This window comes from Pogoniulus pusillus, chromosome 36, assembly GCF_015220805.1.
Source record: "Pogoniulus pusillus isolate bPogPus1 chromosome 36, bPogPus1.pri, whole genome shotgun sequence".
NCBI classification, from domain to species: domain Eukaryota; kingdom Metazoa; phylum Chordata; class Aves; order Piciformes; family Lybiidae; genus Pogoniulus; species Pogoniulus pusillus.
This window is the reverse complement of record NC_087299.1, coordinates 4555873-4583548: the sequence shown is the minus strand read 5'-3', so window position 1 is coordinate 4583548 and position 27676 is coordinate 4555873. Positions and strand designations below refer to the sequence as shown.

The window sequence follows — 27676 nt, the reverse complement described above, 5'->3', positions numbered from 1 at the left end:
CATTGCTCATGCCCACAGGTACCCACAGCCGTATCTGGGGGTGTGCCATGTGTGCAGAGCCCTCCCCAGGCACATCAGCTCATCCCCACCTGTACCTGCACACCTGCTGCTATCTCAGGACAGCACAGATGTCTGTGCAGATACAGGGACCCATGGCCATGTGCAGAGTCACTGTGCCCACAGACCTGCGTGTGCAGATCTACAGGTGTGTGTCTGTGGCACCCACAGAGAGCAGCAGCACAGGCACACACATGTGGCTGGCTGTGTGCCCACATGTGCTTTACAGATGGCTCTGCACAGGGCATTGGGGGACAGCAGCCACTACCGGGACCCTGCTGGGGCTACCCCATCACCACCATGCACCCACCCTCACAGCAGGACCCCCATGATCACCCCCAGCCCAGCTGCTTGCACACCCAGCAGGCTCCCACTCATCCTTCTGAAGGGATTTATTAAACCACAGAGAACAGAAACCAGGACACACGGAGCACGACGTGAACGCGGGGGTGCTGCCTACAGCTGCTGCCAGCCGCTGGCGAGGGGCCACCGCCGTGGCCCAGTTGGTGTCACCACGCTCACAGCCAGCCCCAGCCAGCCCCTCCCTCCTGCCCGCGTCGCCTCCACCCATGTGCCACATGCCCGGTGTGACCAGATCCCTGACCTTGCCATAGCGCTGGGGGCAGTGCCAGGGATCCCCACAACACACACCAATGCTCCAGCCAGGAACAGACAGGTTGGGCTCTGGCAGTGAGCGGGCTCTGGCAGCAGGCATGCACTTGCTCAAACACCACGAGGACTCAGGAATGGACTGCATGGGGATGCCCAGGAGTGGGAGCCAGCTTGGACCCAGCCGATGGGACACTGGGGCACCTGCTGGCTCCCCCTCACACCCCCATGTGCCAATAACACCAGACACAAACACGGCGACTCGACCTCCCTTCCCAGCCCACCTTGCCCAGCCAAACCCTTCAAGTCTTCCATAAGAAAGTGCAAAAAATGTACACGGACAGGAGCCCCCCATGCCAGCCACCGTGGCCGTCGGGGGGCACAGCAGGTGAAGCACACTCGAAGCGGAGTGGGAGAGCCCAGCGGCACCAAGGGCAGCTCGGCACCCACCCAGGCAAAGCTGCATGTCCCCAGCCCTTCCTCCAGTGACAGGGCAGCTTTCAGCCAGAAAACGGCTCCGGGGACTGCTGCAAAGAGAGGGCACAGCTGGCAAAAGTTAGGCTCCAGACTCACCCCACATCAAGGGGCTGAGGGAGCATAAAGGCACCCACCCCCCTGGGCACAGGCAGCAAGCCCAAGGGCTTTGGGGTGGGTCCCATCCCTGCTGCCAGTATCTGCTGCAGTTGGTTGAACGTTTGCACACCAGCAGCTGGGGAGCAGCCCAGATCAGGGCCCTCACACAGCCCCACGTGTCCCCAGGAGCCGTGCAGAGCAGCCAGCACAGCCTTACCTCGGCTGGAAATGGAGCTGCAGAGGACAATGGTGGCAACAGCTAAATATCTGCGAGAGGAGAGAGCAAAGGCCTCAGCTCACCTGCTGGCCCTCTCAAAGCCACCCCTTGCATTGCCGTCCTCAGGAATGTCCCCTCCAGACCCTGACCCACCAGTCACGTATGGTCCCAGAGGCATCTGGCTGTAGTTGACGATCCCACCCGGCCCGGGACCGCGGAAATTCGGCCCGAAGCTGCTGTTGTAGATCTGAGAGGAACCGAAGGAGCCCTTCAGAGGGAAGAAGGGAGAAAAGCTGCTGACCTGCAGCACCAGCCCCACCAGCAGCCCTGCCGAAGGCTTTCATCCCCATCCCCGCCCCCACCACCCTCTCTGACCTGGGGCCCGGTGGGGTCCCCGCCGCGCGTGGCCAGGCGGCTGAGGATGCTGCGCTCGGACATCTGCAGGCGGGCGGCCACGGGCGGGATGCGCGACAGCATGGAGGGCAGCCGCGTCACGTCGGCCTTCATGTCGCTCAGCAGCTCCTCCAGCTGGTTCAGCACTGTGAGCAGAGCTGGCACTTAGGGCGCTCACCAGATCCTCACAGGGCTGGCAACACCCCAAGATCCCAGCCTCAGGGACCGGTGAGCTCCAGCAGCAGCGAGCCAGTGGCAAAGAGTACTGCGGATCACCTCCAGCAGCCTGATGCTTCCCAGTGCCCTTCACAGCCATTTCCCAGTGCCCTCACCAGCAGAGAATCATAGAATCAACCAGGTTGGAAGAGACCTCCAAGATTACCCAGTCCAACCTAGCACCCAGCCCTGTCCAATCAACCAGACCATGGCACTAAGTGCCCCAGCCAGGCTTTGCCTGAACACCTCCAGACACAGCAACTCCACCACCTCCCTGGGCAGTCCATTCCAGTGCCAATCACTCTCTCAGACAACAACTTCCTCCTAACATCCAGCCTAGACCTCCCCTGGCACAACTTGAGACTGTGTCCCCTTGATCTGTTGCTGGGTGCCTGGCAGAAGAGACCAACCCCCCCTGGCTACAACCTCCCTTCAGGTAGTTGTAGACAGCTATAAGGTCTGCCCTGAGCCTCCTCTTCTGCAGACTGCACACCCCCAGCTCCCTCAGCCTCTCCTCATAGGGCTGTGCTCCAGGCCCCTTATCAGCTTCGTCACCCTTGAGAGAGCTGGGGAGGAGCAAGTGGTTCCTGGCTGAGTGATGTGAGCCAGGGACACCCTCCCACCTGGATGTGCTCACAGCTGGGGTGGTCAAACCCTTCCTGGCCCACTCTGCAGCACGCACCCTTGTGCAGGACGGCGTTGGCAGGCTTGTTGCCAGCCAGGGACTCTTTGGAGAGGTGCTGGTGGCTCTCGGCGAGGCACTCGACCTCCGCCAGCCGCGCGTTCAGGGCCATGGCCGGGTGGCTGGGGTCTTGCGTCATGTTGAGGTACGCAGCCCTCCGCAGCTGCTCCTCGATCACCAGGGCCTGCTCCAGCAACTGGGAAGTGCAGGAGGAGAAAGTTTCAGCACCAAAAGCTCCTGGTGGCATAGGCTGAGCCCTCAGGATTCCTCGTGCTGCTCAGAAAGGGCCCTGAGCAGCATTTCCACAGCAGAGCACCCAGCCCACATGCAGCGAGCAGCCAGTCCTGCTCCACACACCATGCTGCAGAGCCTGCAAGGTCTCAGGCACCCACTCTCCTCCAGTGACCGTGAGCCCCTCAAAGTCTACAGCTGCTCCCAGAAGGTACTGGTGAGCTCCCCTCAAGCTTTGGGGTGCCACTCCAGTCCCCCACACCGGTCAGAACTCACCAGCCCTGGACCTGCAACTCGCCTTGAACCGCCGGGCGAGGAACTTGTTCTTCATCTCGAGGTAGTTCCCCTTGTGTATCTCCGACTTGAAGGGCTCGTTCAGGATGACATAGCGTGGGTCATTCTGGATGTCCTGCCAGCGGGCATAGCCGTGGCTGGTGAAGGGGGTGTCAAGGGAAGACCTGCCCAGCTGATGGCATGCCCAGTGCTCACAGCAACGTCACATCACCAACCCCCCTCCCTGCTCATCCCCGCACCAACACCCCAGCCCCCGTGCCCCTCTGAGGCTGCCCCTGCTTCCCAGTCACCCGGCGGCACAAGGCACGCTGCCACAATGCCAAAGGTACGTGACAATCCCTGCCAGCAGCCAGTAGTCGTGTCGGCGGTGCCAGATGTCATAGATCTTGCCGGAGGAGGTGGCTGCCCGCTCCTCGTTCTGCCACAGCGTGTGCAGCTCTGCAGAAGCCAGATGGCCTGGTAAGGCACCAGAGTTGCTGCACAGGGCCACTGCTGTCATCTCCCAGGTGGCCACGGGCAGCACCATCCTCCCACAGCCTCCTGCAGTGGTTGTTGCAGGCCTCACACAGGGCCAGAGCTCCAGGGCAGCAGCCCCATGCGTGCAGCCACTGCCTCGTCTCTGCCCCTCACCTGTGAAGCCGCCATCGGCGATGTTGAACATGAAGCGGAAGTTGCCGTTTCTCTCATCCTTCTTTCCATCCTCCTCCTCCTCTTTGTCACCGTTTTGCTGAGCCTCACTCAGCTCCTTCTCCTCCGCCTTGGCCTCCTCTGCTTGGCAAACACAGCAAATGGCACCTGTCCAACTGTACCCCACCAGAACACCAGCTGATGCTGCCCCTGTCCCATCAGCTGTCAGGGGAACTCCCTGCTGTTGAAGAAGCCATCACAGCAGCTGCTCACTGGCCTGTCTGGCAGGCCACACTGTGCACAGCAGGTGCAGGCAGGACCTATCACCATGGGGTCTTGTTCCTCTTCATGGCTCCCAAACATCACCAGTAGTCAAGCACTGATTGCTGGCTGTCCTTGTCACCACTCTGTGGACACCATCCCTCACCTCTGCACCAGGCACCTGTCTTGCTTTGGAGATCCTTCACACCCCTTCTCAGCCCAAAGTCCCCTCATGCCTCACCTGGTTTGGCTTCTCTGTCCTCCCCTTTGCCTGGGCTGCTTTTCAACTCCAGCTTCTCTAAAGGCTTCTCTTTCTCTGGAATGCCCTCATCTGCAGAAGGGAACAGGATGTGGGAAAAGCTTGGTTTGCAAAACACTCTGCTGGGCACTTCCAGAGACATGACCACACTGCTTGCACCTTCAAGGCACTCAAAGAACTTCACAGATAAAAATATTCTATGCTTTAACAAGAAAATATTTTAGTCTTCTCTCTCCCTTGAGACATCTCCAGGAAGAGCCAGCCTCAAACAAGCACTTCTCAGTTACAACCTGGAGCTGCTGGTCTCAGGAATCTCTGCAAGACCTTATGACATCCAGGGATGTGAAGGGAAAGAGGGACCGAGCTGCAGCACTGGCACATGCAGGGCTGCTCAAGTCCACACAGCTTCCAGCTGCAGGACTTCTGCAGTGCAAATCGGTGGTGCTGCTGGATCCAAACCCTGAGATGTCCCAGCCATGGCTGAGCCAAGAGCCCACCTGTGGGGATCATGTTTGCCCAAACCACAGACCCACCTTTCCCCAGGGGCTCAGGAGAGGGCTCAGCTTTTTCACTCTCCTCTTGCCTCTCTTCCCTCGGCTTCTCCTTGCTGTCACAGCTTTCTGGTTGCTCTTCACTCTCCACCTTCTCAGCACTTGCAGGCACCTTAATGTCAAGCACCAGATCAGCCCAGCCTTGCCCCTTCCTTGGGAAGTGCCCATAAGAAGACCTCCTAGAGCAGATGCTGACAGAAGCCTCCCTACCTGGCTGTCAGACACCTTCCTGGCTTTCTGCTCCACTTGGTCCCTCTCTTCCTGGAACCCCAACTGCGCCTCTGTTCTGTCTGTAACAAGAGCAAAGTGTGGAAACTGCTGAATGGAACCTCAGAGGGACAAGCACACTTCCAGGGCAGGCAGACACCAGAGTTTCTGCTGTCCTGGCCCACCACTGTTCCCAGGCCCATTGCTGTGAAGCCTGCAGGAACAGCTACCTGCCAGGGGTGCAGGTCCCACGTGCCCGTGGGCTGGGCTGGCTGGGACGGGGGTGTTGGGGTCTGAAGACACCACCTCACTGCACTTCTTGCTCTCCGGGCCCTCAAGGACCAGATCTGGGGTGCTGTACTTCCCGTTGACGTGCTCAAACTCCTGGACCTAGGGCAGGTGGACATCACCACGTCAAATACAGCAGCCATGCTTCCAGTCTGGCATGGCAGAGCTGTGGTGTTGAGGCTTGCTTCACCCACCGATTCCCACAGCTGTCAGGGATATCTGACCCCACAGCTCTGAGACCCAGCAGGTCTGCACTGTGATTTCCCTCTTTTACCATCCAGATCAGCAGAGACCTGGCACTACCATCACCTACAGGTTTGTGACAACAAGGGCTGTGTGCTGAGCCTGGGAGATTTGGTGCAGGATCCCTGGCAACAGGCACTTAGCAGAGAAGGACTCATAGAATCAACCAGGTTGGAAGAGACCTTCAAATCATCCAGACCAACCCATCACCCAGCCCTATCCAATCAACCAGACCATGGCACTAGGTCTTGTGCTTTGCTTCAACATCTCCAGGGACAGTGACTCCACCACCTCGCTGGGCAGCCCATTCCAATGCCAATCACTCTCTAACATCTGGCCTAGACCTCCCCTGGACAACTTAAGACTCTGTCCCCTTGTTCTGTTGCTGGTTGCCTGGGAGAAGAGCCCAACCCCACCTGGCTACAGCCTCACTTCAGGTAGTTGTAGACAGCAATGAGCTCTGCCCTGAGCGTCCTCTTCTGCAGGCTGCACACCCCCAGCTCCCTCAGCCTCTCCTCACAGGGCTGTGCTCCAGGTCCCCAGGATGCATCTTGAAAGGGCACCTTTGGCATCCTCCTCACCCACCTTCTTCCTGACGAGCGACATGACCCCGATGCGGGTCAGGACGTGCTGGCGCGACAGCCCCTCGCGGGGGACGCCGTCTGCGAAGGTCTCAGCGCCGTCCGCCCCGGGCTCGCACAGGTGCCTCATGAAGAGCGAGACGTAAGCCCTGCAAAGCCAGACCTCAGCCCAGCCCAGCTGTGGGCTCCTCGCTGGGTATCCACCCCCCTGCAGGGGTGAGGAGGAGGACTCCCCATAACCAAACCTCCCTGGGCCCTGCAGGCACTCGTACTCCTGCTGCTTTGCCACAGCAAAGCCTCTGCTTGCCCTGGGCGGCACGGCAGGAGGTGGTGACACGGCAGGACAAGGGGATGGCCACAGCTCGTCCCAAATGCAGAAGCTGAGGGCTCACCACCAACAGACAGAGCCCAGGACAGGCCTCGCCCAGCCCCCACCTGAACTCCTTCTCGCTCTTCCCTCGCAGGTCTCGGACCAGCCAGTGGGAGTTGAAGGCGTCCTGGGGAGGCATCCCCCAGCGCATGATGGCGTTCAGGAAGGCTTTGCGCTGCCGCGCGTTGAAGCCCAGCACCTGCGGGGGACAGGGGAGTCACCAGGTGGCCTCTGGAGGCCTCGTGGCTGCCACAGGCTCGCTGGTGACTGGCATGGGACAGCAGCGCCTGGCACAGGAGTGTTCTCCTTGCTCGGACCGAGGCCTCACCTCGATGTTCCCCCCAACTCTTGCCAGCAGAGGAGGCAGAGGCTTGTCCCGGTCGCTCTTCAGCTGCCGCCGGGATTGTCTCCTGCCACCTAGAGTCAAGCAGCTCAGTGATGGAGTGGCCCAGGCAGCAGGAAGGACTGCGAAGGGCTCACCTACCCCAATCTCTCTCTGACTCCCTCCCAGCAGGAGCAGAACTTGATCGAGCAGCAGCCCAGGCTGCAGAGACACTTCCACCCATCCCACTGCCTCCCTGAGCCAGGGCACTCCTCTGCCATACTCGGCATGGGGGTACTGTGCCCATTCCTCCTCCAGGCCCCATTCTTTTGCCATGAGGACCAGACCAAGGTCCTGCAGCAGTGATGGAAACATTCAGCTGCCTTCCCGGCCCTGGGAATCTCCTCACCTGCTAGGCCAGCATGGACACATCCCCCTGAGCAGAGTGCCCAGGAGCATGCCAGCCTCTCCAGCCCAGAGCTTCCTGCTGCACCCCAGGGCCAGGGGCTTCCCGCAAAGTCCATGGAGTATCAAGCACATGAACTCACTCTGACCTTCTGGCCTCTCCTCAAAGTCTTCATCCTCATCCTCGGAGCCAATGGAGTACTCTGACTGATTGTCAGAGAGCTCATCCTGCCACTCTGCACACCACAAGGGAGACTGGGTTAGAGGAGTGCCTGAGCAGCAGGACTGCCTGGGAGGGACACAGGATACAGGCAGACCCACCCTGGGCAGGGGGAGAAGAGGACACAGCAAACAGAAATCCCATTCCCAGATTTTCTAAAACGAGTGCTCCCCTTTACACACAAAAATCCAATGGAAATGTTTTGCCCTGGACTTGGTTTTTTTTTCCCAGTTCACAGGTAAAATAAACAAGGGGAAAATCTTTGAAGGATTTCTGCTCTGGGAAGTTGAGGGATCTGGGAAGTACAGAGCCATGGAGTCACCGAAGTGCAGGGAAGCACCAAGTGATGGCTCAGGCAGCGGGAACCAGGGGAAGCCCTCAGCGCCCCCTGCCAAGCCCAGGCCCAGATGAAGCTGGCAGCTGGGGCCGTACCTTGGTCCTCCTGCGAGGTGTCGTTGTAGTTCACCTGCTTGCGGATTCTCTTCCCCTTCCCCAGGTTCCTGGCCAGGTCTTCCTGCTGCTGCTCGTAGTGGTGCCGCAGCAGCTTCTCCCAGTAGTCGGGGTCCACATTCTCCTCCTGCTTGATGATCTCACGCTCTACTTCCTCCTGAAGGGCAAGAGACGAGATGCTCAGGATCAGGCAGCCCCAGATGTGCCCACATCACTGTTCTGCCCACCCTCTTGCAGCACTCCAGGGACGGAGGGCACAAAGCTGCTGCCTGGCATTTGGCTTTGGGTCTTTGCCCAAGCCTACTGACCTTGGTGCAAGGCTGACAAAGAGCTGAGACAACCTCCCACCCATCAAGAGCTCCTCCAAATCCTGCTGCCATCCTGCCCTGCAGTGCTCATGCTCACACTGAGGGAAAAGCTACAGCTCCACAGAGATCCCCCAGAATGGCCTCCTGCCATCAGCTTCATCCACAGATGAAGGACAGGAGTACAGGAGTCAGTCAGCTACCAGGAAAAAGGTGACAGCAGCATGGCCACAAGCAGCACCACACCTGGCCCCAGTCTGCTGGGAAGGGCCCTCAGGAGGACAGGCAGTGCCAATGGACGCTGTGAGGGCCATGAGGGACACGGCCTGGCTTGCGCCGTGGGCTGCACAGGTCAGACACAGCTCTGCATCTTCTGCCTGCAGACAGGCACCTGGCCCAGGACCCCTGGGCAGGTCTGGAACAATCTGGAAACCCTGCCCCACGGCAAAACACTCCAAGAACAGGGGAGGGAGTGGAAGAGACACTGAGGGACATACAGAGAGGTGCAATTGTAAGACAGGATGACATTACCACACCGTCCTCTTCTCTCACAACATACTGGGCCACTTTAAAGGAGCTGAGATACTCGTTCATGTTCTGCAGCTCTGTGTCGTCAGTCGCGTCCTGGTTGCGGTCCAGAAGCTTTGAGATGGCAGCATCGTCATAGTGGATCACACTGCTGTCCTCCACGTCCTTGTTGTCACCTGCAGAGCACAGCAAGGGGAACGGAAGCACAAAGCACCCAGCTCCAGAGCCAGGCACAAGCCAGCTAGGTGTAGAAGCAGGGAGTGGGACAGGTCACCCCAAGAAGGGGGGCTACACACCTGGCGGGGTGCCACCGTGCTTCTTCTTCATGCCAGGAGTTGCCACACCCCCTTTGGCTGACAGGGTGTCAGAGAAAGGGGTGACAGCGTCTGGCACGCCCAACCGCTGTCCCTGCGACACCATGCCTGAAGGGGCCAGGAGCAGAGTGAGCCCCAGCAGCTTGGCAGGGCTCTGCCTCACCCCCAGCGCCTCCCCAGCCTCACCCTCCACATCATCCTTGAAGAGCTCTTCTGTTCCAAATTTGAGGATGTCATCCAGCTCCTGCTTGGTCATGGAGCCTGACTTGGAGCCCAGCCCTGGGCGCACCACCAGGTGCGTGAGCATCATCTTCCTCTTGGCCACCTGTGTGATGCGCTCCTCCACGGAGGCTCTGGTCACGAAGCGGTAGATCATCACCTTCTTGTTCTGCCCGATGCGGTGAGCTCGGCTGAATGCCTGCGGCACAGAACCCGCCTGCTCAGGGGCACCCCTGCCGCGGCGCTGCCGAGCGCCAGGGGAAGCCCCCCAGACAATAAAGGGCACCCAGCCGTGACCAAGCAGCAGGGGACAGTGAGTAGCCCACAGAAGAGAGGTAGATTTAAGTGCCAGGTCTCTGCTGTGCACAGACAGGTCAGGGCAAAGTTGCTGGATGCAGGAAGGGGGCTGCTGAGCAGAAGCACCCCACAGGCAGAGCAGAAAGGGTCAGCAGCTCTGGAGGGAAGAGACCAACTTCCCTGTGCAGGGTGTGCAGAGGGCAGGGCCAGAGAGGTGTTCACCAGACAAGAAGGCAGAGGAGAGGGCAGAGACCTGGATGTCATTGTGGGGGTTCCAGTCGGAGTCATAGATGATGACCGTGTCGGCCGTAGCGAGGTTGATGCCCAGGCCACCAGCACGGGTGGAGAGGAGGAAGCAGAACTGCTGAGCACCAGGAGCTGAGAAAGACAAAGCCACAGGAGGAAAAAGTGAGGCAGGAAGCAGCGGGGCTCAGGCAGGAAGATGCAGGACAGCACCTGAGGGGTGAAATAAGAGCAATCAGAGGCCCAAGCCAACAAGCGACCTGCAGGACAGGCAAGGATGAAAGGACACAGAATCATGGAATGGTTTGGATTGGAAAAGCCCTTTAAGAGCCCAACCATTCTCTACCAAGTCTGGTGCTAAACCATGTCCCTCAGCATCACACCTCTGCAGCTCTTAAACACCTCCAAGAATGGGGCTTCAACCAGCATCCTGGGGAGCATTTTACTCCAGGAAATCTAATTTCCAGCTGTAAGGAGCAAATCGTTCAGTAGGGAAAAGGTACTGGAGATAAGGCAGCTCCAGAGCCAAAGGAGAAGCTCTGCTGTTGACCAAGGCCATGAAGGGAGACACCAGAGGCCCCAGACTAAGCTTAGGGCTCATTGTGGGACACAACTCAAGGGCTGGATACTGTGCCATGAGCAGTCTACAACATAGCTCAGGAAGCTGCACTTGCTGGCATGGCACAACCAAGGCACAGTGACGCCCTGACACCTGTCCTGCAGGCACAGCCAGACTGCCCTGCTGCCATCTGCCCACCCACCCCATGCCCTCTCCTCACAAGGTGGCACCATGAGTACCATTAAACCTGTCTATGGCCTCCTGGCGCAGGCCGCCGGTGATGCCGCCGTCGATCCGCTCGTACTTGTAGCCTTCATACTCCAGGAAATCTTCCAGCAAGTCCAGCATCTTCGTCATCTGCAGGGCAAGGTGGCACTGGCACAAGCAGCTCTGCCTCACCTGGCTTCCCCAGAAGCTGCAGTGGTGGTGGTGGCACCGCCAATGGCAAAGCACAGCCAATGGGCCACTGCCAGAGGAGTGACCTTGTCCTCTACAGGCAGCTTTGCCAGCACAGGGGACTGAAACCTGACCAGGGAGCTCTGCTCCTGTTCTCTCCTCCTTGTCCACAGAAAACAGAGGTTTTAAACAGCACAGCAGTCCCTCAGGAAAGGCTGGGCCTTAGACCAGACCAGCCACCATGACTGCCACAGCTACCACAGTGTCCAAGGGCCAAGCTGTTGCCAGCTGCCACCCATCTCTGCCTGGTGCTAGCACAAAGTTCTGGTGCTGAACAGCAAAAGCCCTGGAGAGGAACACTTGATACTGGCTCTTCCCTGCACTCACCTGGGAGAAGATCAGAACTCTGTGACCCCCATCCCGTAACTTCTTCAGCATCTTTTGGAGCAGCATCAGCTTCCCAGAAGATTTGACCAGAGAATTCCCATCATAGGACCCATTGGGGAGAACTGGAGCCTCCTGCAAAGGCATCTTGGTTAGCTCCTTCAAAGACAACACTGAGGGACTTCTCTCCTGACCTTAACACACATTGCAAAGACCAAATCCCTGCACGAAGCCACCCTCAGGATATCCCACAGCAGTAACCAAAGCAAAGTCAAGGAGCCAGCCCCCACCACCCATGTCCTGAGCCCTGTCCCCACAGCACAGAGGCTGACGTACCACCGCTGCCACAGGGAAGAGGTAGGGGTGGTTGCAGCACTTCTTCAGGTCCATCATGATGTTCAGCAGGGACACCTGGTTCCCACCACCTTTGGAATTCAGGGCTTCAAAGTTGCGTGTCAGGATGAACTTGTAGTACTTCCTGGGGGAGGGCAGGGGGACAAACAATCTTGTTAACCTGGCTGGGTGTGAGACTGGCACAAGCAAGAGGGCACCAAACGAACCCCCACCGGTGTCACTGCAAAGGGGACTTCTGGACACTCTCAAGAGAGATAGTTCCATGCCCTCAGCCCAGGGCTGGCTTTATCCAATTGCTCTGCGGACACCACAGTCTTTGTTAGGTGGAGCCTGGGGGCACAGTGCCCAGGAATGCTCCCCCACTGCTGGGTGTAAGCCAAGTCTTGCCCCCTGTGCCAGAAGAAGCGACGCTGCCCTCCCCTGCAAGCCCCCAAGCTCTGCAGGAGATGCTGAGCAGACACAGCTGAGCAAGCAGCCCCCCAGCAGCTTGACGCTCCGGTCTGATGCCTGGCAAGCTGGCAGCAAGGCTGGTGCACCAGTGCCAGAACCAGAAGGGGATCCATGCTCAGTGTTTCCTCTGTGCCCCCCAGAACTGGAGTCACTCACTTCTGCATCTGGCTCAACTCCACTCTCACAATCAGCTCTGTCTTGGCTGGCATGTTCTTGAAGACATCTGCCTTGAGTCGCCGCAGCATGTGGGGACCCAGCAGATCATGGAGCTTTTTGATCTGGTCCTCCTTGGAGATGTCTGCAAACTCCTCCAGGAAGCCCTCCAGGTTACTGTGAAAGCAGCCAGAGGCACACAGTGCTGAGCCACAGCGGCAGAGGCGAGAGCAAAGCAACTGCTCCTCCAGGAGCCCAAAGCTGGGCAGAGCTCTGCGCTGCAGGAGGCAGCAAGGCTCCCACGCCTGCATCTGAGCCAGAGCAGGGAGCCAGCCCGGGGGAAAATCCACTTCAAACACACTAACACAAGCTCTTAGCGAGCCCCCAGCACCTCTACCTCCTCAGAGAAGGGAGAGAGGGCAGGTTTCAGCCCCTCACTCACAAACCTCCTGACCCACGGCAGGACCACAGTTTTCCACAGGACCCAAACTGTGGCAGCCCACAGGAGGAAATCTGGGGTCAAATTAAACGTGCATGGGGCTGCTGTGAGAAGCCATGGGGAGAGACAGTGTGCTCTGCCAGCTGCCTGCCAGCTCAGATCAGTGACACTGGGACAGCAGGAACTGGATGCAGGCACACATTGGAGCCCTCTGCAAAGCCACCCTGAGCAGGGAATCAGAGCAACTTACTTAAACCTCTCAGGAGTCAGGAAGTTGAGCAGGTGGAAAAGCTCCTCCAGGTTGTTCTGGAGTGGGGTCCCAGTGAGCAGCAGCTTGTAGTCAATCTTGTAGCTGTTTAATACCCTAAAGAACTGGGAAAAGAAGTGAGGTGGGGTGCGAAGAGCTTCAAGGGACCACTAGTCACCTGGGGACTCTGCTGACTGTGCACAGGGACACCCAGCAGTGACCTCTCCCCAAGCCAGGTGTGCTGAGCAGACCCCCAGTTTGCAAGTGCTGCTCCAAGCCACCTCCACGGAGCACATCCAGCAACTCTGGATGTCCATGGTCACACCTGCCTCTGTGCTGGGGCTTAGGTGAAGGTCCCAGGGCCCGCTTTGTCTTAGGTAAAAGGAGAGGAAGGAGAGGGATTGATTCCCTCCCAAAGAGGGAACTCCCATCCAAGGAGTGCCAAACTGGCAGCCAGGTAGCCAGGCTGCCATCTCTTCCACTGATGAAGGATTTTTAATGCCAGAGAAGGTTAAAGAGAACAAATCCACTGCAATGTGAGTCCCAGGCAGAGCTGTCTGAGGTCAGGACAACTGACCCCAGGGAGGAAAGCACAGAGCAGCAAACCCAGAGCTACAGCATCCTACCTCTGTGGCACCAGCCACACCACCAAAACCTCACTGACAATTGCCTGCTACCTACTTTAGACTGGTTGTTCTTCAGCCTGTGTGCTTCATCCACCACCAAGCAGGCCCACTCGATGGAGCCCAGCACCGCCTGGTCAATGGTGATCAGCTCATAGGAGGTGAGCAGGACATGGAACTTGATCTGAGCTTCCTTCTGGAATAGCAGAGGGAGAGAAGAACCTCAATGACTGCTCGGCCTTCACCTTTGCTGCTGCTGTGAGTGGCCCCAGGAGAGAAAGGGGAGCTGCCTGCACTGCATGACACAGCACCAGCAGCAGGGGAAGAGCATGGAGACTTTCAAGGCCTGTCTGGATGTGTTCCTGTGTGACCTGAACTAGATTGTATAGTCCTGCTCTGGCAGGGGGGTTGGACTCATTGATCTCTTTGGGTCCCTCCCAACCCTTGACATCCTGTGAGCCTGCGATGGGCTGTGCCAGCAGGAAATCTGCAGCCACACGAATGTCAGAACTGAGAGGGGAGGCGACAGAGACATAACAGAGGCTGCCTGAGACCTTCACAGCTGATCCTTCACAGACCTCCTGTGTGCAAACAGCAACAGCCTCCCTTTTTGGAAACCACTTGGTGAGGGACCTAACCAACCTCCCTCTGGGTCAGACTCTGCTCTCTCCCCTCCTCGGTGGCAGTTAGGGCACCAGGCACAGACTCAGCTCCCACCTTCATCCTGAAGACCTTCTTGCCGCTGCGGATGGCGTTGTCCTCGAAGGAGAACTCGTTCTCCCGGATGACCGAGCGGCTCTCCTTGTCCCCCGTGTAGGTGACCACATAGAAGTCAGGTGCCCACATCTCAAACTCACGCTCCCAGTTGATGATGGTGGAGAGAGGAGCACTGACCAGATACGGCCCTTTCGAGTGGCCCTGCTCGGGAAGACAAAGTCTCAGCTGCTGTCCCGGCGCTGAGCAACTCTCGGTCACCCTGGGGGCTGCTGAGTGCTCTGCTCACCTCTTTGTACAGAGAGTAGAGGAACACAATGGTCTGCACAGTCTTGCCCAGCCCCATCTCATCAGCCAGGATTGTGTCTGTCCCTTGTGCCCAGGAGAACCTCAGCCAGTTCAGTCCTTCCAGCTGGTAGGGGTGCAGAGTGCCACCCGTGGCATCAATGTACCATGGCTGCTTGTCAAACTTCACCGTAGGCTGATGAGGGAGAGATGACAGACAGCAGGCAGTGAGAACCAGCTCTGGCTCTCTTCACTGCAGCCAAACACATCCCTCTTCAGCCCTGCAACACCCAATAGTCCCAGAGGAGCTGCAGACAGTCCCCAGCACAGCACAGCCCTCAAGCTCCTCACGGCAAAGCCACCCTGAAGCTTTCAGTTAAAAAAACAAGGTCCCCAAAGGAGCTGGAGGAGAAATACCCACCAGAATGTGGGGAGCAGCTAGACCTCCACCTCTGTGGGCTCACACCACTGCACTGCCTCTGCCCCATCATACTCACATCCACAAGAGGTGTCTCCGGAGGCTTTTCCAGCTTCTCCTCTTTCAGCTTCTTCCCTTTCTTGTTCAGCTTCTTCAGAGGACATGTGTCCTCCCCCAGCATCAGCTCCCTGCAATGGCCAGGGCTCAGGGGCAGGCAGGCTGGCCTTCCTCAGCCAGGCCCCAGGGTAAGGGTCAGAAGCACCTCCCAAACTCCAACACTCCACTCCCCACAAGAGCTTTTCTGGGCCCTTCCTCTCCCAGCCTCCAAGCCAAGAGACAGAAACACCTCTGGATCCATGGTCTGGCTCCCCAAGGAGCTGTTCCAGTCCAGATCACACAGGCACTCCCAGGCTGTGCCAGTACAGCTGGGGTCCCAGCATCCAGCTCCTACCTGTGGTTCCAGTAGAGCAGCTTGAGGTTCTCATAGTAGGGGATGTCAATCTCATCCATCTCCCAGGTGCACTGGTCATAGGGCAGGTCCTTCCACTTGATCAGGTAATGGATGTCTCCTTTCTTATCAAAGCTGCAATGAAGGGCACGAGAGGGCCAGCAGTGAGAGAAGACTCAGCTCTGGCCTACAGCCAGCCATGCCCTGCTTCTGCCAGCCCAGGTGCCTCACCCTCTGCTGGCACTGCAGACCACGGCCTCCAGGCAGAGGCAGGAACACACAAGGAAGGCACAGACAGGCAGAAATGCAGAGACTGATGTGGGTGCTGCAGCTGGGAGCTTTGGAGGCTGCTCTACCACGGCACCCAACAACCTCCCTTCCCTCTCACCCTCCCCCTGTGGCACTCAGTGCTCCCTGAGGTTTTGCTTGCACTGGAAATGGAATAAACACAACCAGGTCCCACTGCCTGTCCACGGGGGAAAAACCTCCACCTCAGGAGCAGCAGCTGCACTTCCATTGTGCCAAGCAGCATTTGAGCACAGTGGCTGTGCTCAAAGGATTTTCCAGCTGCCACTCGAAATACAGGAATTGGACAAGAAGGCCTCTGCAGCCTCTCAGTGTGGCAGCCACCTGCACAGCAAGCTCCAGCCACAGGAAATTCCTTCCACAGGGAAGAAAGGCAACTGGCCAGGCTCCAGACAGGAGCCAGGCACCTGCTCCAACTCTCTCCTCAGGTCCTGCCCCTCTCGGTACTGGGGGAAGTGAATGGCCATAATGTACCCCTGGGGTGCCCATGGAACTCAGAGTCCTGCTGGTGCCTCACCTCTGAGTGGAGCTCAGAGGGGTTGTGTCTTTGCAGGACAAATGACTCACAGAGACAAGCACTGCTGTCCCAGCACAGCTTAGGTGAGAGGCAGCAGCCGCAGGGCAGTCAGTGGCAGCAGAACCCATCACCAGGTCACAGCAGGACCAGGGAATGATTGGGCTGTAACAGGGATCAAAACCACGTCTCTGGGACAAAGGGAAGGGCTCTGTGCATCAGCCTCTGGGACTCTTCGCTTGCATTTCGGACAGGCAGCACAGCAGAAATGGGAGTAAGGAAGCATCAATTCACTTTGGCCTTGGCTTCATCTCAGCACTAAACCTCCAAGGCCACAGAGGCCTCGAAGCAAGCCAGCAACTGAAATTCCACCAGCCCCAAGTCTCGCTTTGCAGACAACAAGAACAGCCCAGCCCCATGGGGCAGAGCTCAGCCAAGCACAGAAAGCCTGCAATAGCCAACACCAGAGGCTCAGCCGAGGGCACGAAGCAGCCCAGCAGGAGCTACATGTGAAGAGCTGCCCAGCAGAGAGCCACAGCTCGCAGCTGCAGCTGCTGAATGTGAAGGGTCCTGAGGAGGAGCTCACCCTTTGCCATCTCCCTCCTCAGCCTGCACCTCAGGCACCCTGGCACAAACCCTTCTCTCTGTGTGCCCCCTCAGGCACCAGCTCACCTGTGGTTGAGGATGCGGTGGATCATCATCCACTCGGGCTTGATGCCGTAGCGGTAGAAGCGCTCCTCCATCTGGGCGTACTGTGGGTCCTTGCTCTTGCGCTTCTCCCGCTGGCTGTCCTCGTCCCCAGAGCCGTAGTCAAAGGCTGGAGGCTCATCCATGTCGTTCTTGCGTTGGTAGTTGCGGTACATCACCGTGTGGTAAAGCTCCAGCTGTGGCAGGAGGGAGCCAGGCTCAGCCCGTGGGTGGCAGCATGGGCACTGCGCTGATGATGCTGACGGTGCCATGCCAGCTCACCTGCAGCTCTTTGACCCAGGAACAGTGCCAGTAGGAGAGGCCTGCCCACTTCACAAAGAACTCGCGCTCCGGGATCCCCTCCAGCACCTTGGGCTGGGGCAGAGCCAGCTCCGTGGTCGGGGTGGGCAGCACAGGCACGGGTGGGAGTGGGGTGGCTGGTGGCTCCTTCCAGGCCCAGTGCAGGATGCGCTGCACTTTGCCCTTCAAGGGAGGACACTGGGGAGAAAGAAGCAAAGGGGCAAGAGCATGAAATGGAGCCTCACATCTCATCTGACAGAGATCAGGGAGCCACCAGCTGGCAGCCCCCATGGGAAGACCTGAGCCATGCAGGACTTTCAGGCACACACAACTGGCAGCAATGCAGTCCCAGGGAGGGGATTCATGGCAGAGGGCACAGGGAGAGTGTCTGAGGGGCAGAGGTGGCCAGGAGGATTGCTGCCAGGCTGGGCAGGAGTAGGGGCAGGGCGGCGGGCACTAGTAACACTCACGGTACAGCGGGGGCAGAGCCATTCCCCGTTGGGGATCTCCGGCAGCGGCGGGTTCAAGCAGTGCAGGTGGTAGGAGGAGGGGCAGGTGTCGCAGCACAGCAGCTCTCCTCCGTCCTTGCACACCCGGCAGAACTCCATGTGGTCGTCCTCCTCCTCCTCACCACCCTCCTCTTCCTCCTCCTCCTCCTCTTCTTTTGGCTCCCATTGGATGCCCTCCTTCTCCTGGGGAGGCACAGCCAGCGTAACGCCGAGGCTCCCTGCTGCCCGCCCGCGCCCGTGGCACCCCGACCTCACTCACGCAGTGCGGGCAGCTCCACTTGCCCTCGGGGGCCTTCTCCAGCTCAGGATCGAGGCAGACGAGGTGGTAGGCACGGGGGCAGGTGTCGCACAGGATGATCTCCCCACCCTGCTGGCACACCTCGCAGTAGTCCTGGTGGTCCGTCTCGTAGCCGTCCCCTTCCTCGACTGCAAGCAAGGGACAAGCGCGGCGTCAGGCGGCAGCTCCGGCCGCGCCGCAGGGACCCGGACGCCTACTCCTCTACCAGCGGTCAGGGAAGTAAGGAAAGAGTTTGGCCTCGGACCCCTCCTGGCACGTCCCCCTACCTCTCTGTCCCTCACCTTTGCACACAGCATCATCTCGCCTCTGTCTCTCTTTCTCTCTCCACACTGTATCATCCTTTGGTTCCTTCAGGCTCTCAATGGAGAATGCCAGAACCTGGAGAGGTTGCAAGGGAGGCCAGTCAGAGAAACCTCCCCAGGGCCCGGCGCCACCGGCAAACGCACCATGCAAGGGTGACACGGCCGAGGAGGAGGAGGACTCCTCTCCTGGACTACTCTGCTCTTCCTGGGTGCTTACTGGCACAGAGGCAGGAGCTCTATCCACTAGGCATGGATGGGAAGAGGGAGGGAAGGAGGGACAAGGCTCATCCAAATCCCCAGCTCTGCCACAAACTCCTGGCACAGACCTACAATCTTCTGCTCCTCCAGCACATAGCAGGACCTGCCTCACCCAGCACCAAGGACTTCATCAACAACAAACTGTGAGGAGAAGTAATGCTCCTCACACAGGAGATGTGGACCCAGCCAGCCAGTCCAGCCAGGAGGCTGCCCAGCATCATGCCCTAATTGTGCCCCATCCCTTCCACTTCTTGGAAACAAAAAAACAACAGCAACACTGATCCAAAGGACGTTCCCAAATCCAAGCATCTCTTCCCAATTGCAGGGCAGAAAGGCAGCGTGCATCCTGCAGCAGCACAGTAGGCAGGGATGGCATGGGAAGCTAGGTGGGGCAGCCCAGGGAAGCTGGGCAGTGGCATCAGGCCCCAGCAGTTCCTCACAAGTACCGAGAGCCAGAGCAGGGCTTGGGGGTGCTCTCAAGAGCAGCACGGGAGTGGAGGTGCCACCACACAGAACCCAGCTGCACCTGCTGCAAGGGAAGGGATGCAGGAACACAAACGTGGCCACACAGCTGCTGAGAGGCCCTGAGAGCCACTTTCCATCACTGTTCTCAAGCCTCCCTCTTCCTACATCACTGCCACAGACCTACCCCTGCCCACTGCCTGACTGCACAGATGAGACAGCCCTTCTCTTCACACCTCACCTGCAGCCTGCCCTGCTCCTCTGGCAGCCTGCCACAAGCCACATCCCCCCAAGGGCTACTCCTCAGAAATCCCTTCCCTGGAAGCACCACGAATTCTGGAACTTTGCTGTCAGAGGGGATCACAAGTGAAGGCAAGGTGCCAGCTGCTCACACTGCCATGGTACACCCCAGTGCCCAGAGCACAGGCAAGGTCCTGAATTGAGGTGATGCAGGTAGGCTTGGTGAGCCCTGGCACCACAGCAGGGCAGAGTACCACAGCCACAGCTCTCCCACAGCAGCTCTCACTGGTGACACGGAGCTGAGCTGGGGACAGATGAGCCCCAGGATGAAGAGAGGCCTGGAGGGAATCCTGGCAGCAGATCAGTAGGAAAGCCCTGGCACGGGGCTGCTCTGCCAGAACTGGCACCGGCATGGTGGGGGTGAGCCAGTGCCCCATGGCAGGATCCACTCACTGCCCACCCACAGCAGAGCCTGGGCACCAAAGAAGGAGCTCACTCTCCACACCAAGAGCCAGGCACTGGGCCAGTGCCGGACCCGGGCTGGAGCTGCCTCAGCCAGCACGCAGCAGCTGAAGGGGGCAGTGCAAAGAGCACAGAGCAGAGTACAAACGATGGCCTACTCCTCTTTTTCTTTCTCCTCCTCTTCCCTTTCTTGCCCAGGCCAGCCGAGCACTCGGAGCGCACTGAGGAGCTGTTGATGCTGGCACTGTCCAAGTCGGATTCCTCCCGTTCCTCCTCTTCACTCTGCAGGGCAGAAGCAAAGCACAGGCTGCCCAACCTCTGCCAGCCCAGAGAGCACTGCTCTCCTTCAGGGACCCCAGAGACCCATGTGGGACCATGCTGTGGCCAGCAGCCGAGCTCCTGGATACCCTCCTTGCCCCAGAAACAGACTGGCCAGAGATGCAGGATCCATGGCAGGGTGAGAAGGCTCCTGGCAGCCACAGATGGGGCTCACAGTGTGTGTGTGGGGGGGGGTTCCTTGATCAGATCAGTGTTCCTGGGCAGGCAACAATGGACATCAGCAGGGCCTAGCACTGCGCAGCACAGGGACAGCTTGTCCAGCTCCCAGCACCATCTATGTGCTGAGCACATTCTCACATAACCACCCCGTGTCATGGATCAGCCACCCCGGCATGAAGGGCTCTGATCATCTGCTGGCCTTGCCAGCACTAAGCACAGAGCAGCTGCCCAGGCACCCCAGTGGAGGCTCAGTGTCTCCAGGCTGCCAGAGCCACTGCTGTGATCCTGGGTGCACAGCCCTGAACAGACACAGGGTGGGACAGCCTCCTGTTTCCTCTTCTGTGCAGCCAGGACCAGGACCCACTGACCAGGGACCAGCACTTGCCAAGGGGCAGGACTGGGGCTGGGACACCCCTGCACAAAGGAGACATCCAGGGAAGGGCTCATCCCAGCATTTCCCTGCCTCCCCCACAGCCAAATCCTAAGCACTTACAGAGGAGCCCTTTTTCCTTTTGCTGGGCATTCCTCCAAACCGGAATTTCAAGCCTGCCATCTTCTTCCCCTTCCCCTTTTTCTTTCCATCTTTGGAGCCTTTGATTTTCTTCCGCACGCCTGGACCTGGAGAGGCAGAAGACTCCTTTGGTACTCTGCAAACAGCTGCCCCAGATCACCTCCTGCCTCAAGGGCAGCAATTATGGGGGAAACAAGAAAGCACTGGGAAACGCAGCAGCTAGAGCCAGCCACAGAGCACATCTCTTGGGGCAAAAGGCTGCAAGCCCAGGACCAGAATGTGCAAAGAACTGGAGGAGAAAATCATCTGCCCTGGGATCCAGGGGAGGGGCTGCAGCCCCCTCAAGGGTCTGCGAGATGAGGGGAGAAGAGCTGGCCACAGGAGGCAGGAACAAGGTACTGGTGCCCTATGCAGGGAGGCTGCTGCCAGCTGCACTGCTGGGTCTGCTGTCAGCTCCAGGCTGCTTGTTCAGAACCTCCTGAGGCATCAGCAGCTGATGAATGCACAAGTGTGCAGCTACCTTCCTGAGGAGGAGCAGAAGGGCAGAGCCCTGCCTGCTCACTGCTGCCTCCTGCACAGGTGGGGACAGCAGCATCGATCTGCTGTCAGAAATGGGGAAATGTTGACAGCAGGAGCCCCTTTCCCATAAAATTGGAGCTCTCCAGAGCGGCCACTGCAGTCACGTGCCTGTCTTGCTGCTTGCAAGTGGCCTCTGAGACAGTCACCTGTCACAAACTGCCTGGAGAATGAATCCTTTGCTCTGAGAAAGAGCTGCAGCCTTGCTGCCAGGGCCTTGCCATGCCAAAGGTAAAGCCCCTGGCTCAACTGCCAAGCAGCACTTGTTCTGCCCAGGCCACCCCTGCTCTGCCAGCACGATGCTGCCCTCACCTTGCTAACTGCAAACCTCTTCAGCTGAGGCCCTGGAGCCCGAGGGCACTGCTGCCTTCAGGAAGGCTCTACCCTGCACAATGTTCAGCAGAGAGGATAGCACAGAACAGCTCAGCTGATCTAAGGATGAAGCTAAGCATTAATTGCCACAGACTGCCAAAGTCCAGAAGGTGCAGGCTCTGCCTGAGTGACCTGCCATGGGTCACAGCTCTCTTCAGGACTTCCACAAGGGACACAGGAGCTGCAGACCCACCTCCAGCACTGCCTCCACCCCCCTGCTTTGCTGAAAGGCATCTCCTGCCCGAGGATGCTTTCCCACTTTTTCCAGCCAGCAGACGTGGCTGGGAGAGAGCCCCTTTGCTCAGCCCACCACACTGGCACCTACCCTTGCCCTCCTTGGTCTTGGCCTTCCTGATGACAGTGGGCAGGGCAGGTGGCTGGGGGCTGGCAGCGAGCGGCGGGGCCACGGTGACTGTCTCCACTGCTGCCGCTATGGCCGCTGCTGCCGCAGCCGCTGAGCTGCCCTTGAAGGGGTTGTTGGCACTGAACTCTCGCCACTTGGCACCAAGCACAGTCATCATCTTGGACATGGGAATCTTGGGGTTCTTCTTGGCAATCAGAGGCCTGAGGGTTGGGGAGAGGGAGAAGCACAGGTTAGCAGCAGCAGCTCACTGTGTCTCTGCTGCTGCTTCTCACATGATGGTACTCAAGCCACGAAATGCACCAGCGTTGGCTGCCTGCCTCCACAGCAGGTTGCTGCAGTCCACTGGAGAGGCAGCAGGGACCAGAGTTCCTTTAAACAAAACATATACAAAAAGAGGGCACAGCTGAATCTCCCCAGAGATGGCCTCTCCCTGTCACCCCTCTTGTGTCCCGAGGGGCTTGCAGCAGGAGCACAAATTCATTCCTTTGCTCAGTTCTTCTCACAAGACTTTTCAAATAAGCACACAGCAAAAGTGGAGTTTGGAGAGAGGCAGAGAGCAAGACTTTCACCAATCCTGCAACTCAAAGGGGGTACCAGGGAGCAAGCCAGGTGGGGAGAAGCCACAAGGAGCTCACAATTGTAGAATCTACTTCACCCACTTGACCAAGCAATGTCCAAACCTCAACTACCACTCAAAGTTGTGTCCAGAACCACAGCTTCCTACCTGAGGAACTGGCTGAACGCCTTGTAGTTAGTCAGGGTGTGGTAATCCTCCTCAGAGAAGACATAATCCACATCATCAAGGCCCCACTCCTCCATCAGCTGGGCTGAGCTCTTGGGCTCCTGCAGGTTTAGAGGCATGGTTAACACGGGGTGGAAGAGCAGCCCAGGGCTGGGTTTGTCATGTGCTGTCCCCAGGCAGCAGCACACACGGGTTACTTCTGTGGCTTAGGAACAGAGCACATGCAGGGGCTTCAAAACTAAGGCAAGAACAAGTCAGTGTGACCCCAACCAAGTGCTCCCTGTGCCATGTACCAGCAGGCAAAGCCTTGGCGGCTTTCACAGCTCAACAGCCCTCTGCACTCAAGACAAACAGCAGAGAAACAGAACCCTTCCTCTGCCAGTCCTTTGCCTGCACCAAAGCCAGGGCAAGCTACTCATGAACTCCTCTGGCCACCTTCTGTAACCATAAGCAGCTCTGCCACCCTCTGTGCCCATGCTCAGATGATAGACACCATGAACTGGTTACTGCTGGGATGTGGACAGGCAATCCAGGATTAGCTGCCTCAGACTGGAAAGCTGCCACCTGTCAGAAGACCCAAGCTACCCAAGTAGTGCTCCCACCAGAGAGGACAAGACTCTGGCTTCACCACCACAAAAGGCAGCAAGAGGACTTGTGAGCAAGCATGGCCAAACCACTCCATGCCAAGCAGCACCGGGCTCTCACTGCCCTCCTTCACCACAAGGTGAGGGGTCAGAAAACAAGGCTGAGCTCTGAAGCAGGTACCTTGGAGAGCTGGCCACACCCTGAGGTCTCACACTGTAGCATCAGCTGATGTAAGGGAAACTTTGCTACCTTTAGAGCTCCATCCTCATTGTCATCCTCTTCTTCATCTTTCTTTTTCCGTTTTGGCTTCTTCTCCTTCTTCTCCTTCAGCTTTTTCTTCTTCTTTTTGTTGGGGGAGTAGTCACTCCCTTCACTCTCAGACTTCTCCTCGATCTCCTCTTCATTCTCTGACATTTCATCATTGCTCCCCTAAAACAGAAACTGTCAGTGGAGACACAGCAGAGCCTGTCCCCTCTGCTCTTCTCCAGCCAGCACCAGCAAAGTGCTGATGCCAGCCAAAGGCAACCCTCCCTTAAAGACCCACTGTGGGGCTGGGGAAAACCCCATGAAGAGCAGACTGGGGAGGGCAAGAGGCACTGAGCACATGGGGCACAAACGGAAAGAAGCCCTCAGTTTATGTGGCAGTGCTGCTCCAGGGTAGGGTTCTGAGGGAAGAGAATCACAGAATCATTTATGTTGGAAAAGACCTTTCAGATCGTGGAACCCAAGCACAAACTCAGCATCAAACCGTGGCCCTCAGCACCACATCTCCACAGCTTAGAAACACCTCCAGGGATGCGGACTCCATCACTGGCCTGGGCCAGGCCTGGACAACCCTTTTGGGGATGAAATTATTCTAAACGTCCAAAAGAGAGACCAGGCTTAGCTGAACTGTTCTGACAGCGACATCTCCATACCCCCCCCCCAGGAACAGGAGCAGAGCAGCAGGGCCCCAAGAGACCCCACGGCAGGTTGCGTGTGCTGGGCCAGCTCCTGCCACACCTGAGAACTCCGTACCGGGACGGCACAGACCAGACGCCGCCGCGGCTCGGCACAGGGCGGGACACCCAGCAGCGGCCTCAGACCTCGGCGGGGTTTGGTCCTGCGGAGGGGAACTAGCCCCGGGCACAGCACCGCAGGGAAGATCCGACACAGCGCTCCGCACCGTGGACAGCGGCGGCTCAGCACCGCGGACAGCGCCGGTCCGGCCCCGCCGTCTGGGGTAGCAGCGGCCGCCGGCAGCGCCCCGAGCCAGCGCCGGCAGGCAGCCACGGGTGCCCCTGGCTCGGTGGGCACTGCGGAGCTGGCGCTGCCCGGCTCTGAGCGAACCCAGCTCCAGAGAGCCGTAATTGGCAGGCAGTAATTGGTTGCCATGGGAACTGCTGCAGTGCCGCTGACAGCCTCTCCCGCTCCCCTCTCGCCGAGGCCCTTCAGCTCCGCACGCCGAGGGAACCGACGCAGGCTTCCCGAGGGTCTGCAGCTCCGGCTCCGCGCTGGGCTCGCTGGCGTCACCCCGAGCCAAAGCAGTCCCCCTGCGGCCGGAGCAGGCGAATGCCTGCACAAGCACGGCCTGGTATGGCAGGGCCCTTGCCCCAGACTGGGCTTCAGTCGGTCATGGCACAAGCCTGCATCCATTTTCCCCCTAACATGGGGACAGCTCACCCCAAAAACACATGGGGAGGACTTCAGTCAAAACAAGCCCTGCCCAAGCCTATCTTTTATCTCCCCTCTGCCTGGTGCCCACCAACAGCCACAGCCGTGGCTCCTCGCTGGCTCTGATGGACAGAGGAGCAGTCTCCTTGGGCAGAGCTGAGCTTGGTCGATGCCCACACAAGCAATCATTAAAAACAAGCACACTCCACCTTCTGCCTCTGCTCAGCCCAAGCTGAGAGATGAAAATACCAGGGAGGCTTCTTTTATTCTTCCCTGTCCTCAGAAAAGCACCACAGGAAAAATGCAGCAATGGGAGAGGCAGAAGTGGGCAAAGGGCCTGAGCCACTGTATGTGGTGCCTGCAGGAAGAGAAGGCCAGCACCACGGCCAGGAATGACAGGACAATGGCATCCTCGGGGCCACAGCTTCTGCAAGAGGCTGGTAGGCAGCACGGGGCAGGGCAGGATCAGCCTCCCTTAGACCAGCTCCCATCAGCAGCAAAAGCCCTTCCCTGCTCCACCCAACCCAGCCTGTCCCTCTGTCTGCCCCAACTCCATGGGGACAGCAGCAGAGGCTGGCTGGGAGCTGTATTGTTCAGCACCAGCTTGGCAAGGAAGGGTTAGGGGCATGTCTGGGTGGCTTCTCCCTCACCACCCTGTCACTGGGGAAGGAAAGGGGTTCAGGAACCCACACTGCTCACTCTTTCTTCCCAACAGCTTCACCACACTGAGACAGAGAAAAGGCCAACAACAGGATGTCTGCTCCTATCCTGGCATTCAGTAGTGCCCAGGGACAGGGCAGCAAGAGGCAGTGGACCACACTGTGCTATAGCCAGCTCTCCCAGCAGAACTCATGCCACAACAGTCACCTGTGCCAACCAATCATCAGACCCCACTGTAACCTCGGGAGGGTCTGATCCTCCAGGACATGGCATCTTGACTGCAGTTTCCTAATGAAGGCTCAACAGCCCTTCCAGGTGCCAAATCCTGCCAGTCCCAATGCTGTCTAGCTTGCAAAAAGCCCAAGCCCTGGTCTGGTCATTGCATCTCCTTCCCCAGGAACACAAGCCCCAGACACCATGCTGGAGACTGAGCAGGACAAACCTGTACTGCAGTGTGGATGAGCTTCAGCCAAGGGTGGGTAAATGGCACTCACCACCTTACACACAGGGTAGAACTGCACCCCAGAGCCTCCATGTTGGACCCTGCTCTGGGTCACTCCCAGGGCCAGGAGGTGGCAGCTTGGTGAGGGAACACTCCAGCATCACACTCCCTTGACACCCAGAGCCCCCAGCCTGGCATGAGAGCACACAGCATTACCTCCTTCTTCCTCCTCTTGATTTTGGCAGCTTTGCCATCTTTCAGCTTCTTGGGTTTCTTTTTTTTCTGCACAGCCACTTGCTCTTCTGCAAAAAACTCCTCAAGTCCTTCCAGTACCCCATCCTCTTCTTCTGGGGACAAAAGGGACAGCTCACACAGAGGGAGTGCACAGGGACACTGGGCACCATACCCGCATTTACCCCCGCTGAGGGGTACACCTGAGCAGCAGCAAGACATGGGGCTCCATGGCCTCATGGAGACCCTGGCACCCATAGCAGATCCACTGTCATCTCTCAAGGGAGCTCCAGCAGTGCTGCCCCAGCTGCTTATGCCCAGCTTCTGGCTGTCACTGGCCTATGAGCACCAGAGGAGCTGGCACCAAAATGGATTCAGTGGAAGGTGAACAAGGAGGAGGAAAGCCTCACGTGGCAGATATGGCTCATGTAGGATCTGCCCTGGCCCCATGCTTGGGGAGTGCCATGGGCCCCAGTCAGGCTGTGTATGCCAGCTCAGGGCCCCTGGCAGAGGCACCAATCCCACCCCACCCTCTCCCCCTCCCCTCATCGCTACGTCTCCAAACCCAGCATTTGCCAGCTGACCCTGGCACCTGCCAAGCCGCTAGCATCTTTCATGCCCTCGTCAGTGTGTTTATTCCATTGCCGTGCTCGTACCACGATGAGAGCCGAGCCTGAAGTCACCGCGGCCGCCAGCATGGGCGGCGGCCAGGCAGTCTCGGAGCTCCCCTCGCAGGACCAGCGCACTCCGGGGGACCAGCCCACCGAGCCCCGGTTTGGAGCTGTCCCTCCACCCGGAGCCCGCTACGAAAAGGGTTCTGCTGGCCGCGCACCCGGGAAGATCCCGCGGAAGCCCTGGGATGGCCGCGCTGGGAGCACAGTGCACTGCTGCCACAGGCGAGAGCCTGGCATGGCCCGGGCACCGGCCCGGCGAGCTGCCCGCTCCGGCCGCCACGCCTGGCACATCCCCCCTACCGCAGCACCCGCAAAGACACCGCCGCCGGCTCTCGGGGTGCAGGGATACCGGGGCTGGGCTGAGCCCAAGGACCCGGACAGGCGGGCGACAGACAGCTGCCTTCGGCCGTGCTGCGCCTCAGCCGAGGGGACCACCACCACCCCCACCGCCTACCCGAAACGTCCTCCTCATTCTCCGCGTCGTCCAGCAGCTCCCGGCCAGCCGCTGGACCCCGCATACCGGGCGGCGGCAGCGCAGTCGGGGCCCCCCCTCCCGGGGCGAGCGGCGGGCGCGGCCCCTCCGCGCCAAGATGGCGGC

General features: G+C 58.8%; 1 protein-coding gene across 4 annotated transcripts; it reads right to left on the bottom strand.

Moving 5' to 3' along the window:
• Positions 1-434: 434 nt before the first annotated feature.
• On the bottom strand, positions 435-27657 carry CHD5 (chromodomain helicase DNA binding protein 5). Of its 4 annotated transcripts, none has more exons than XM_064172073.1 (42): positions 27533-27657; positions 26390-26520; positions 23668-23847; positions 22816-22934; positions 22053-22291; positions 20762-20886; positions 19929-20052; positions 18008-18174; positions 17710-17931; positions 17222-17437; positions 16925-17136; positions 15436-15567; positions 15064-15172; positions 14571-14762; positions 14285-14485; positions 13626-13763; positions 12948-13069; positions 12262-12435; positions 11638-11779; positions 11305-11436; positions 10761-10878; positions 9973-10097; positions 9390-9621; positions 9186-9311; positions 8893-9065; positions 8039-8213; positions 7530-7622; positions 6988-7076; positions 6725-6858; positions 6294-6438; positions 5408-5567; positions 5181-5260; positions 4953-5082; positions 4402-4491; positions 3903-4040; positions 3602-3710; positions 3277-3409; positions 2748-2943; positions 1832-1995; positions 1610-1703; positions 1457-1506; positions 435-1193 (listed from the first exon to the last, which is right to left on the bottom strand). In XM_064172073.1, the coding sequence occupies exons 1-41, from the start codon at positions 27594-27596 to the stop codon at positions 1499-1501; spliced, it is 5853 nt and encodes a 1950-aa protein (XP_064028143.1). In that variant the 5' UTR covers positions 27597-27657; the 3' UTR covers positions 435-1193; positions 1457-1498. The 4 variants fall into 4 exon arrangements, with proteins under 4 accessions (XP_064028143.1, XP_064028142.1, XP_064028140.1 ...); XM_064172072.1 differs by having other exon boundaries at positions 1610-1724; positions 7536-7622; XM_064172070.1 differs by having other exon boundaries at positions 1610-1724; positions 27533-27656.
• Between the last annotated feature and the right edge of the window lie 19 nt (positions 27658-27676).

Bases quoted from the DNA above. Each gene is read 5' to 3' on its own strand.
- CHD5 (XM_064172070.1), bottom strand. From the start codon at position 27,596: ATGCGGGGTCCAGCGGCTGGCCGGGAGCTGCTGGACGACGCGGAGAAT. The intron at 13,070-13,625 runs GTAGGTAGCAGG...TTCTTTTCCCAG, and splicing joins TGAAGAACAACCAGTCTAAA to TTCTTTAGGGTATTAAACAG. The intron at 5,083-5,180 runs GTAGGGAGGCTT...CTTGACATTAAG, and splicing joins GGAAGGTGTCTGACAGCCAG to GTGCCTGCAAGTGCTGAGAA.